Genomic DNA, 13,116 nt, shown 5'->3' on the forward strand with positions numbered 1-13,116 from the left:
AATGAGTTGGGATGAAATATAATGCTTTTTTATGGTATTCTTGAAGGACAGATTTGATAATTGAAAGAAATTATAATGAAAAGTTTTACCTACTTGTGAGAATACAGTTTTCAGAAACTTTATAATAGTTATGTTAAAATGAGTAGTTTTAATTGTACATTGAAGAAACTCAGATCTTACTCTTGTTATTAATAGAATTATTCTTTTTTTTCTTTTCTTTTCTTTTAACTTTACAATATTGTATTGGTTTTGCCATATATCAAAATGAAGTGGTAAGATTTATAGTAGTAAGTGATATCAAGTGATACTTTTTTTCTTTTAATTATCTAGCCTTTTGGTTTGAGTTAGGGAAGATATGGAGTTAATTTAATGTTTCAAAGGGCAAGATAATCAGAGTTTACTTCAGGTTGGCTTTGACTTTTAACTCCAGTTTTGTGGCCCTAATGAAAAATAGTTGAAAACAATAAAAAAGTAATAATAAACTTTATTTCATGTGTATTATGTAACCACCATTTTCTTAGACCCTTGATGTAAACTCTGTAATCCTCAACAAAAGTTTTTAGTTCATTGGTATTTATTGTGGCTGCCACCTACCAGTCTCCCTCACATCTTCAGGTGCCACATTCTCTATCAACACCTCCTTTTCTGTTCTAAAGGGTAACACACACTACACACTCAGTGGTTGTGTCGATTTGGTTCTGAAAATTGTTTCTCTCAATGTGAGGGGTAAACCATAGCTAACTGCTTGCTCTTTTATTCAGATAAAATTTATAGGTGCACGTAACAGATAATACTCTGAACAAAAAGAAAAAATGAGAGGAAAGGGAGAGCTTCATTAAAGGAGAGATACAAGACTGTGAGAAGATATAAGACCTATTGCAAATGTAAGCTAGCCAAAAATTTTGATGGTAAAATTTAGACGTTTTAGAACAAAATAATGGAAAGCAAGAAATAGCTTTTATGACATTTTATAGCTGGTATTCTTATGTGCACAGAATTTTAGTAGAAATGCTCTATGGGGAAAGTTCAGTTCAGTTCAGTTGCTCAGTCGTGTCCAAATCTTTGTGACCCCATGAACCATAGCATGCCAGGCCTCCCTGTCCATCACTAACTCCTGGAGTTTACCCAAACCCATGTCCAGTGACTTGGTGATGCCATCCAACCATCTCATCCTCTGTCGTCCCCTTCTCCTCTTGCCTTCAATCTTTCCCAGCATCAGGGTCTTTTCCAATGAGTCAGCTCTTGGCATCAGGTGGCCAAAGTATTGGAGTTTCAGCTTCAACATCAGTCCTTGCAGTAAACACTCAGGACTGATCTCCTTTAGAATGGACTGGTTGTATCTCCTTGCAGTTCAGGGGACTCTCAAGAGTCTTCTCCAACACCACACTTCAAAAGCATCAATTCTTCAGTGCTCAGCTTTCTTCACAGTCCAACTTTCACATCCATACATGACGACTGGAAAAACCATAGCCTTGACTAGACAGACCTTTGTTGGCAAAGTAATGTCTGCTTTTTAATATGCTGTCTAGGTTGGTCATAACTTTCCTTCCAAGAAGTAAGCGTCTTTTAATTTCATGGCTGCAGTCACCATCTGCAGTGATTTTGGAGCCCAGAAAAGTAAAGTCAGCCACTGTTTCCACTGTTTCCCCATCTATTTCCCATGAAGTGATGGGACCAGATGCCATGATCTTCGTTTTCTGAATGTTGAGCTTTAAGCCAACTTTTTCACTCTCCTCTTTCACTTTCATCAAGAGGCTCTTTAGTTCTTCACTTTCTGCCATAAGGGTGGTGTCATCTGCATATCTGAGGTTATTGATATTTCTCCCGGCAATCTTGATTCCAGCTTGTGCTTCTTCCTGCCCAGCGTTTCTCATGGTGTACTCTGCATATAAGTTAAATAAGTAGGGTGTGGGTAAAGAGTATAATGCTTTTAACAGGTAGGATTTAGAAAGCATTCATAAAATGGAATGAAAATAATTTTGTTCAAAAATGGTAACTGCATGTAAACTTCTGTTTCTAGGGTACTATATATTTCCAAAGATTAAAGGAAACTCAGTCTTTAGATCTAGGTTTATTTTAAAATTAAGTTCGATGTAAATGTCCTTGATTTTTAGATTGAAGAGCATTTTAATGTTATTAGAGAGTGTACTTAGCCTTGATTAATAATGGACTGATGATCCTTTAATAACAAGAATAAGTTCTGATTAATTTTCTTTAATGTACAATTAAAACTATTCATTTTAACATTATTATTTAAGTTTTTCTAAAAACTGTATTCTCTCAAGTAGGTAAAACTTTTCATTATAATTTCTTTCAATTATCAAATCTGTCCTTCAAAAATACCATAAAAAGCATCAAATTTCATCTCAACTCATTAAATTGTGGCAAATATTAATTCCTTGAATAAAAATAGATGAAAGAAGATTTATTAGGATCTAGAACTTATCTTCTAATACTTCCAATTAATTTTTTTTTACTTTTGTTGAAAGGAAACTGATGATCCAATATTTCATCATTGTATCTCTAGTGCCTGACTCAGAAAGGGCATCATCACCAGCTGTTTTTGGAATTAATGGTTGATAGCTTCAGGAATGATTTGTGAATCTATTTTTGATAGTTGTCATTGCTCCCTGCAACCAGTTTTCATGGATAACCTACACAGAGGCCTCATTTTCATATTTGTAAAATGGGGATAATAAAATAGTACCTACCTCATAGGATTGTTGTGTCATGTCAGTAATGCATGCTCGTGCAGCTCCTTAAATAGTGTCTGATGGAAAAAGCATTCACTCAGTGGTTGTTGTTGGCATTTTAACTATAAAATATTAACTCATATGCCAGACATTTACTGTAATGCCTACAATCTTAACAAAGATTGTTTCTAACCTTCAGAGTTTGCAGTATTATCACCACCTTATGGGACAGGGCTTCGTTCTCAGAGATTTGCCAAGGCCACATAGCTGGAGAATGACAGAGCCCTGGTTTCAGTCAGTTACATTGGACCCCAAAGCCCTTGGTTTCTTACAGTTTGAAGCTCCTTCTTTGCTTTGAAAACCAAACTTTAGAAGTCAAATTAACACACCTAGTATATTTTGCTGTTAGGTGTATATGACAAAGTGGCTGTAGAAAATGTCTTCAGGGTTTGCACAAGTGGGAGATTTTGTGGGGTTAATAATGAAAATTAATTATGGGAATTATGGGAATGACTGGAGGAGAAGCTAAATGCTGGTTGATAGTAGGCAAGTGAATGTGTGAAGGGGGAGAGCCAGCAGGAGAACCAATATTCCTGCTGGTTAAGGAGTGGTGAGATGAGCTTGCAGATAGAAGAGAGATTAGTTGAAGATATGAAAGTAGCTGTGGTACCTGCCCCCCCCACCCCCACACAGAACAGCTCTGTGCTCCTGAACCTCCCAGGGATGTTTCCTTCCTGCAGCCCAGGGTCTGGTCCTAGGTTCCTTTAGGATGTCTAAGACCTTGTCTAGGCAGTGAGCTCAGGGGACCTGGGCTTTGTTTTCTGTCTCCTCCAACCTCTTTCCAACACCTCATCCCATCGAAGTCACCTCAATAAATAATACCTTATTGTTTAATTTGTGGCTTGACCTGTGAGTAGTTTTTTTTTTTTTTTAATATGCATTTTATTTTATTTATTTATTTTTTTTCTTATTGTTTTTTTTTCTTTTTTTTTTTTATTTTAATTTTTTCCTGAACCCTCCTCCCTCCTCCCTCCCCATACCATCCCTCTGGGTCGTCCCAGTGCACCAGCCCCAAGCATCCAGCATCGTGCATTGAACCTGGACTGGCATCTCGTTTCATACATGACATTTCACATGTTTCAATGCCATTCTCCCAAATCTTCCCACCCTCTCCCTCTCCCACAGAGTCCATAAGCCTGTTCTATACATCAGTGTCTCTTTTGCTGTCTCGTATACAGGGTTATCGTTACCATCTTTCTAAATTCCATATATATGCGTTAGTATACTGTATTGATGTTTTTCCTTCTGGCTTACTTCACTCTGTATAATGGGCTCCAGTTTCATCCACCTCATTAGAACTGAGTCAAATGTATTCTTTTTAATGGCTGAGTAATACTCCATTGTGTATATGTACCACAGCTTTCTTATCCATTCATCTGCTGATGGACATCTAGGTTGCTTCCATGTCCTGGCTATTATAAACAGTGCTGCGATGAACATTGGGGTACACGTGTCTCTTTCCCTTCTGGTTTCCTCAGTGTGTATGCCCAGCAGTGGGATTGCTGGATCATAAGGCAGTTCTATTTCCAGTTTTTTAAGGCATCTCCACACTGTTCTCCATAGTGGCTGTACTAGTTTGCATTCCCACCAACAGTGTAAGAGGGTTCCCTTTTCTCCACACCCTCTCCAGCATTTATTATTTGTAGACTTTTGGATTTCAGCCATTCTGACTGGTGTGAAATGGTACCTCATAGTGGTTTTGATTTGCATTTCTCTGATAATGAGTGATGTTGAGCATCTTTTCATGTGTTTGTTAGCCATCTGTATGTCTTCTTTGGAGAAATGTCTATTTAGTTCTTTGGCCCATTTTTTGATTGGGTCATTTATTTTTCTGGAGTTGAGCTGTAGGAGTTGCTTGTATATTTTTGAGATTAGTTGTTTGTCAGTTGCTTCATTTGCTATTATTTTCTCCCATTCTGAAGGCTGTCTTTTCACCTTGCTAATAGTTTCCTTTGATGTGCAGAAGCTTTTAAGTTTAATTAGGTCCCATTTGTTTATTTTTGCTTTTATTTCCAATATTCTGGGAGGTGGGTCATAGAGGATCCTGCTGTGATGTATGTCAGAGAGTGTTTTGCCTATGTTCTCCTCTAGGAGTTTTATAGTTTCTGGTCTTACGTTGAGATCTTTAATCCATTTTGAGTTTATTTTTGTATATAGTGTTAGAAAGTGTTCTAGTTTCATTCTTTTACATGTGGTTGACCAGATTTCCCAGCACCACTTGTTAAAGAGATTGTCTTTAATCCATTGTATATTCTTGCCTCCTTTGTCAAAGATAAGGTGTCCATATGTGCGTGGATTTATCTCTGGGCTTTCTATTTTGTTCCATTGATCTATATTTCTGTCTTTGTGCCAGTACCATACTGTCTTGATAACTGTGGCTTTGTAGTAGAGCCTGAAGTCAGGTAGGTTGATTCCTCCAGTTCCATTTTTCTTTCTCAAGATCGCTTTGGCTATTCGAGGTTTTTTGTATTTCCATACAAATTGTGAAATTATTTGTTCTAGCTCTGTGAAGAATACTGTTGGTAGCTTGATAGGGAGTGCATTGAATCTATAAATTGCTTTGGGTAGTATACTCATTTTCACTATATTGATTCTTCCAATCCATGAACATGGTATATTTCTCCATCTATTAGTGTCCTCTTTGATTTCTTTCACCAGTGTTTTATAGTTTTCTATATATAGGTCTTTAGTTTCTTTAGGTAGATATATTCCTAAGTATTTTATTCTTTTCGTTGCAATGGTGAATGGAATTGTTTCCTTAATTTCTCTTTCTGTTTTCTCATTATTAGTGTATAGGAATGCAAGGGATTTCTGTGTGTTGATTTTATATCCTGCAACTTTACTATAATCATTGATTAGTTCTAGTAATTTTCTGGTGGAGTCTTTAGGGTTTTCTATGTAGAGGATTATGTCATCTGCACATAGTGAGAGTTTTACTTCTTCTTTTCCAATTTGCATTCCTTTTATTTCTTTTTCTGCTCTGATTGCTGTGGCCAAAACTTAGTTTTGGAAGCATCCTTCTGGGAGCTGAGCTTCAGAGCTCAACAAGGGAGCAGTTTCTGGGCCTACCCCAACAACCTGTTACTTTGGACAAACAAACAGATGGACAAATGGAGCACTCTGAAAGTTTCTGTAAGCTTGAAATAAACTGTATTTTTCTTTAAAAAAAATTATGGGAATTCCCAAAATTAATTAATAATGAAATCAAGGAAGACTTGCAGTCCGGCTCCTTCTCTAGAGGTTCTGCACTGATCCACCTTAGAGCCGGAGACCTTCCAGGAGAAAGTAGGGGAGTGAGAGCGGTCCCAGCACCACTGCCTTACCTCTCAGGTTATAGAACCAGGAGGGTTTCCCCATGTTCTCCTATGTACTTCTGGTTCTTCTGTTACTGTGCTTACTTGATTCTGCCCTATATCATTGATAGCTTTTTCCATCCTCTTCCCCAAGTTCCTTGAAGACTAGCATTACTTAATTTTATATGAACACCAAGAGTATAACCAATAGTCTGTCTCAGGCTCACCACAATCTTTGTCTTGTCTCATTTTTGCTTGACTTGCTTTGGCTTGAAATTGGCTTGCCTCATTTTCTCTCTTGTTGAAAGAGCTTAATGCATAATTGAAGATTTTCAGTTCAGTTCAGTTCAGTCACTCAGTCCGTCCGACTCTGCAACCCCTTGAACTGCAGCACACCAGGCCTCCCTGTCCATCACCAACTCCCGGAGTTCACTCAAACTCATGTCCATTGAGTTGGTGATGCCATCCAACCATCTCATCCTCTGTCATCCCCATCTCCTCCTGCCTTCAATCTTTCCCAGCATCAGGGTCTTTTCCAATGAGTCAGTTCTTCGCGTCAGGTGACCAAAGTATTGGAGTTTCAGCTTCAGCATCAGTCCTTCCAATGAACATCCAGGACTGATTTCCTTTAGGATTGACTGGTTGGATCTCCTTGCAGTCCAAGGGACTCTCAAGAGTCTTCTCCAACACCAAAGTTCAAAAGTATCAATTCTTCAGTGCTCAGCTTTCTTTATAGTCCAGCTCTCACATCCATACATGATCACTGGAAAAACCATAGCTTTGACTAGACGGACATTTGTTGGCAAAAGTAATGCCTCTGCTTTTTAATATGCTGTCTAGGTTGTTCATAACTTTTTTCCAAAGTGCAAGTGTCTTTTAATTTTGTGGCTACAGTCACCATCTGCAGTGATTTTGGAGCCCAAGAAGATAAAGTCTGTCATTGTTTCCACCGTTTCCCCATCTATTTGCCATGAAGTGATGGGACCAGATGCTATTATCGTAGTTTTCTGAATGTTGAGTTTTACACCAATTTTTTCACTTTCCTCTTATTTTCATCAAGAGGCTCTTTAGTTCCTCTTCACTTTCTGCCATAAGGGTGGTGTCATCTGCATATCTGAGGTTATTGATATTTCTCCTGGCAGTCTTGATTCCAGCTTGTGCTTCCTCCAGTCCAGCATTTCTCATGATGTTCTCTGCCTGTAAGTTAAATAAGCATGGTGACAGTTAAATAAGCATGGTGACAATATACAGCTTTGACTGACTCCTTTCTGTATTTGGAACCAGTCTTTTGTTCCATGTCCAGTTCTAACTGTAGCTTCTTGACCTGCATACAGGTTTCTCAAGAGGCAGGTAAGGTGGTCTGGTATTCCCATCTCTTTAAGAATTTTCCAGAGTTTGTTGTGGTCCACACAATTAAAGACTTCGGCACAGTCAATAAAGGAGAAGTAGATATTTTTCTGGAACTCTCTTGCTTTTTGGATGATCCAGCAGATGTTGGCAATTTGATCTCTGATTCCTCTGCCTTTTCTAAATCCAGCTTATACATCTGGAAGTTAATGGTTCATGTACTGCTGAAGCCTGGCTTGGAGAATTTTGAGCATTATTTTACTAGCATGTGAGATGATTGCAATTGTGCGGTAGTTTGAGCATTCTTTGCTCAAGATTTTCTAATTTAACAAATAGGAACTACTGGCAGAAAGGGATTTTTTTCTATCAGCAGTCAATGTTTTCCATGACTGTAGTTGTTCATTGTTGTTGAGTCACTGTGTTGTGTCTGACTCTTTTTTGACCCCATAAACTGGAGCTGATTTCCTTCTCCTGGGGATCTTCCCAACCCAGGGATCAAACCTGTGTCTCCTACATTGGCAGGTGTGTTCTTTACTACTGAGCCAGCAGGGAAGCCAATGACTGTAGTACTTACTCCCTTTCAGGGCCCCTCCCAGAGTCCCTCATTGCTCACTAGTGAAAACATGAACCACCCCTTCATTGATGTTCAGAGCTGTCCGTGGCCTGACTATCTTTCTAGCCCATCACTCTTCCTGTCCTTGTCTGGCCTGCACAGCAGCCAAGTCAGAAATCCATATTAACTCAAACATGCCTTGAACCCCTATTACCTTTGCCTCAAATGCCTTTCTTCTTTATCTTTTATTAAGTATTAAATCCTATCCAATCTTCAGAACCCATTAGAAACACCATCTCCCCAGCTAGAAGTCAGTGCTTTCTCCTCAGACCTTACAGCTTTCTCTCTCATGACATTTGTCACAATCTCACATGTTAATTACCTGTGAATGTGTCTCAGCTCTTCTATTTGATTTAAAGTTCACGCCTTAATACTGATATTAGCAAATTAGTCCTGTGAGGAACTCACTTATTATCCATCTTTAGGATGACATTCGGAAACTAATATTTGTCAGGATTAAGAAAGTTGCCTGTGAACACGTCACATTCAGTGCTGGATCTGAACCACATTCAGTCTGTGTGGTTCTAGCCCCCGTGCTGCCTCCTCCTGCCGTCCGTGGTGCCCGACTTGTAAGAGGTGTTTAGTAAGGATCGAAGTGAACTGCTCTTTGCAAACCCACTGACATTTAGTTCTGTCCCTTTAGATGCTCAGCAGGTGCTTGATGAGTATGTTGATGAAATCAAGACCTGCATATCACATTCCATCAAATTTTTTGAAGGCAGTTGGAGTATGAGACAAATATAGTATTTATTTTTATGTGCCATTAAGAAATAAAAAGCTCTGCTAATTAAAATATGGTGTAAAATGATCTTATAACTTAACATTTTATGCTTGTTGAAAGATTTGTTTATACTTAGATTTAGAGCTACGAAGACATAAATTTGTACATCACTGTTTAAGATTCCTTTTTAAACATAAAATTGGTCATAATTCTGTGAAAAAAATGGAATTACAGTTATTCTTCCAGTGATAAATATTTACTTTCCTTTTATCAATTTATGCTGTTTCTGTATTTTTAATTTTTGTTTTGTAGTCTTTTTTTTTCTCTAGAAATTATTTTTATTTAAAGCATAATTGCTTTATAGTATTGTATTGGTTTCTGGCAAACAACAACATGAATCAGCCATAGTGTAATCTTTTTGGGCTGGAATTATTTTGAATGGTAATGAAATTCAGTACATAGTATTAACATATTTCCCATAACTCAGTTGAAGGGATGGATACCTCTGATGTGCCTGTCACCTCCCAGTGTAGTTGTGACTGTAAGGTAATTATTTTCTTGGCATTGCTAAAACCCCAGTTCTCTTCTCCAACGTTGTGTCTTCTCATTGTTTCATTGCCTGTCGTTCCTGTCACCAAAAATCAGTAGTTCTGATGAAACAATTAGTAGAAGATAGAAGCTAGAGGTTAAAATAAAACTTTGACATATCAACCTTTTTGTTTTCATGTTTACATTCTGTTATTCTCTAGTTGAAAGGGTTGGATGTATCTTTTTTGACTTAATGAAAACTTAAAAGGTAAATAAATCCCAGTGTTCTGGGTAAGAAAAGGTCGTATTAACTACGTTGCCTTGTGAATAAGATATACTTAATACTAAACCGTACCTTCCCCCTTTTTTATACAGATCGCGGTTGGGCTGCCAGATCTGTTTGACAAAGGCTATGGACAATATGACTGTTCGAGTACCTGATGCCGTGTCTGATGCCAGAGAGTCCATTGATATGGGCATGAACTCCTCAAAGATAGAATAAATAGGAATATTTTCACAACATTTTACCCTATTTTTATAATTATTATTTCTTAATGTAATTAAATGAGAACATGGATGAATGGGTTTATCATTATGACTAGATTTACTAAATTCATCTGATACAACTGCTGAATTTTGTAGTTCTGAAAGTATGCCATTTTTATTTTGATTAAATTATAAAAACAAATATTAGAAAGTAGTTAGTATGAAAAACCTTATATATTTTACCTGTGATTGATCAGCAACATAAATCTTACGCCTACCTACCTATAAGTAAGTAGGTTAAAAAAGGGTGTCATTATCTCTCTTGGATGTGGGTGGAGGCAGAGATGTAAGGTGGCTTGTCTAGGGTCATACTGCTAATTAGAAGGTCAGTACTAGAACTGTACATGTTTAGGTCGAAACTGGGGAAATTAGGGATCTCATTTAAAATCTGAGCACAGATAATAAAGCACTGTCAAAGATGTTTGGTCTCAATTCTGACTGAGGTGGAGGAGTAAACTAAAAATTAAATGTGTTTTTTTTTTTTTAATCTTGATCAGAATGGTCTGTCTTTGTAATCTTTAAAAAGTAATGCTTATTTATAAATTTCTCCCTGTGACAGAATGGATATCTTACGGATTAGGTTTTCTCTGTCCTAAGAAGGGAACGAGGGGGCTACCATCCCCTCGGCCAGGACAGCCACGTGGTGTGCAGTGAGCATGCAGGCAGGGTCCTGGAGGACGGGGGGCTTGAGCCCTTCAGATCACCATCCATGCATGGCAGACATTTGTATTTTATCTTTATTGTGAATAAACTGATAAATGACAATAAAAGGGTATGAAGTATGCTCTTGAAAGTGTAATGAAACAGTAACTATTTTGGACTAATGGGGAAGGGCAGAAAAAAATTAGTGCAAAGTGAATTGTAAAGTTGAGTTAGCTTCAAGTATATCTGTGCCCTTTGAGCATTAGAAGCCAGGTGCTAGAATCATCTGAAGGCTTATGATTCCCTCATGTGACTGGCACGTTGATGCTGGTGTCCGCTGGGGATCTAGCAGGACCCTCATGTACGTACGGTCCCTTCGTGTAAGCCGGGTGTCCTTACAATGGGGTAGGTGGTTTCTGAGAGCCAGTGCCCTAAGGGGCGTATAAGCATTGCTAGGCAGAAGCTGAAAGTCATGGAGTATTGCTTTTGCTTGTTTGTTTCATTAGAAGTGAGACATCAAGTCTGACCCATCATTTGCATTGTGGGATTTCAGAGAATTTGCAGACAACATTTTTAAGCCATCACAGTAACCATTACTTTCAGATTAATTTACTAGCACTTCATTGCCTGTGAAGATTAGCCTTTTAATTAACAGTATTCTAAACTTTTTAAGAGGGCTAGGTTTTACTCTTGAATTGTGTTTCAAAAGATTCTTATGTCTCCTTTATTATGATGGTTCGTTTGTTTTATTCTGACTCCTCATAGTTTTCTTCTTGATGGTTTAAAGCCAGGAGAAGAAAGATAGGCTTCCTTGCAAAGCTGGGTAATTTTCAGTTTACATTTCTCTGTCACTTTGCCATCAAGAAATGCACCTTCCTTTGGCACAGTACTCTATAGAATTGTTGGTTACGTGCTAATACTAAATGTTGAATTTGGTTTTCACAGATAAAACCATCCTGTAATATGGAAATAATTCAGAACTGCTGAATTTAAGTGAACACTTCTAAGAATTTCCAAAACCTTTTGCTTAAGTTTCACTGTGAAAAATACTGTCAAACTTTTGTCTTAAAGGACAACTCTCCTCCTTTTTAAATAACTACTTCAGTATCACATGGTGGTCCATGTGGTTTTTGTGGTCATTAAGCAATAGAACAATTACATTTCACTTGGAAAAATGTTTTCTGAGGTAAATTTAGATTCAGTATATGTTTTCCTATTTCTTTTCTTCCTTTTTACAGCTCTTACAATTGCTTTTCCTTTATTTAAGCTACTTGAAATTTTGTGGTAAACCACATTTTGGGATCAGAATTTCTTTGATGACTTTCTTATTTGTAGGATAACATCACTATAAATTAAAAAAAAACCCAAAATAATTGTATGCATATTCCTAAAACCAGCCTGTGAAAATTTATTCTAAGTGTAAACCATTCATAGATACTCAGAAATTACATATAAACTTTGTTTCTTGTTGGAAAAGTTTTGAAGAATAGAAGCATGATCTTTGTGAAGCAGCAACAGGATTCCTTTAATATATCAACACATCACATGATATCAAGTTACTTTTATCAGATTTTCTTCTGTTTCAAAGTTGCTAGAAACTGAAAAACTAGACAGCCAGCTGGCAGGAGGAAGACATGATCACCAGCAGACAGAAATAAATGTGGCTATGACAACAGAAACAGGAAGTTAAAAGATAATTTAAATCTACTCAAAGCAACTTGAGAAGTTGATGGGAAAGATCTTTACAGTGAGAGGTGTTACTTCTGCAAAAACTGTTAGTAATAAATCACCTGATCAATGTCTTATTCTTCTCTCCTTTTGAATCCCATTTGCTTATCTTATTATCTGGATGTATTATTGGTCATTTAATTTTTAGACTTGATTTGATAATAATATAAAATTAAGAAAAGCCATTGTGCCTTTCTGGCTCCCTCTGTCCCTTTGTCTGCTGGTCACTTCTGGGGTAAGGACTACGTTGTGTTCAGCTTTGCAGTCTCTGTTGTGGTATTTAGCCTACAGTAGCTATACAGTGGGAAGCCCTGGTGGCTCAGTGGTAAAGAATCTGCCTGCAGTACAGAAGCTGCAGATTCAATCCCTGGGTTGGGAAGACCCCCTGGAGAAAGAAATGGCAACCCACTGTAGTATTTCTCTGTGGGAATTCCCATGCACAGAGGAGTCTGGCAGGCTACAGTCCATTGCGGTCGCAAAAGTGTCAGATGTGACTCAGAGACTAAACAACAAGGTATACAGTACATAGGTGAATTAGTCAAAACCTGGGCTTACAAGGAGCGTGCTTCTGGTGCTTTGCTCGTCAGCGGTCACCTGTTACTGATGGGATTACATGAGCCCAGTACAGGCCTTATAGTGTGCCTGCATCCTAACTCCAACTTAACGGGAGTCAGATACATAGGAGTATTTTCTTGAGAGGTTAGATAATCTCCATTATATTTAAAAGGATGGTGTTCAACTTTAAGATTTTTTTTTTTAATTGAAGTATAGTTCATATACCATATTATGTAAGTTACAGGTGTACAGTATAGTGATTCACAGTTTTTAAAGCATATAGTCATTTATAATTAAAATACTGGCTATATTCCCTGTGTTGTATCCTTGTAGCTTATATGTAACAGTTTGTACTGTTTAACTCCCTAGCCTTATATTGTCCCCTCCTTC

At 37.7% G+C, this 13,116-nt stretch overlaps 1 protein-coding gene across 1 annotated transcript in view; it reads left to right on the plus strand.

The window, feature by feature from the left end:
* Nucleotides 1-10,567, plus strand: part of FDX1 (ferredoxin 1) — a gene marked incomplete in the record, with an annotated part of 35,409 nt that extends 24,842 nt beyond the window's left edge. Inside the window, 1 exon segment of the mRNA NM_181011.2 lies at nucleotides 9,631-10,567. Within this exon segment, the coding sequence (NP_851354.1) occupies nucleotides 9,631-9,757 (127 nt within the window).
* Between the last annotated feature and the right edge of the window lie 2,549 nt (nucleotides 10,568-13,116).

This window comes from Bos taurus, chromosome 15 (assembly GCF_002263795.3).
Source record: "Bos taurus isolate L1 Dominette 01449 registration number 42190680 breed Hereford chromosome 15, ARS-UCD2.0, whole genome shotgun sequence".
Classification (NCBI taxonomy): Eukaryota; Metazoa; Chordata; class Mammalia; order Artiodactyla; family Bovidae; genus Bos; species Bos taurus.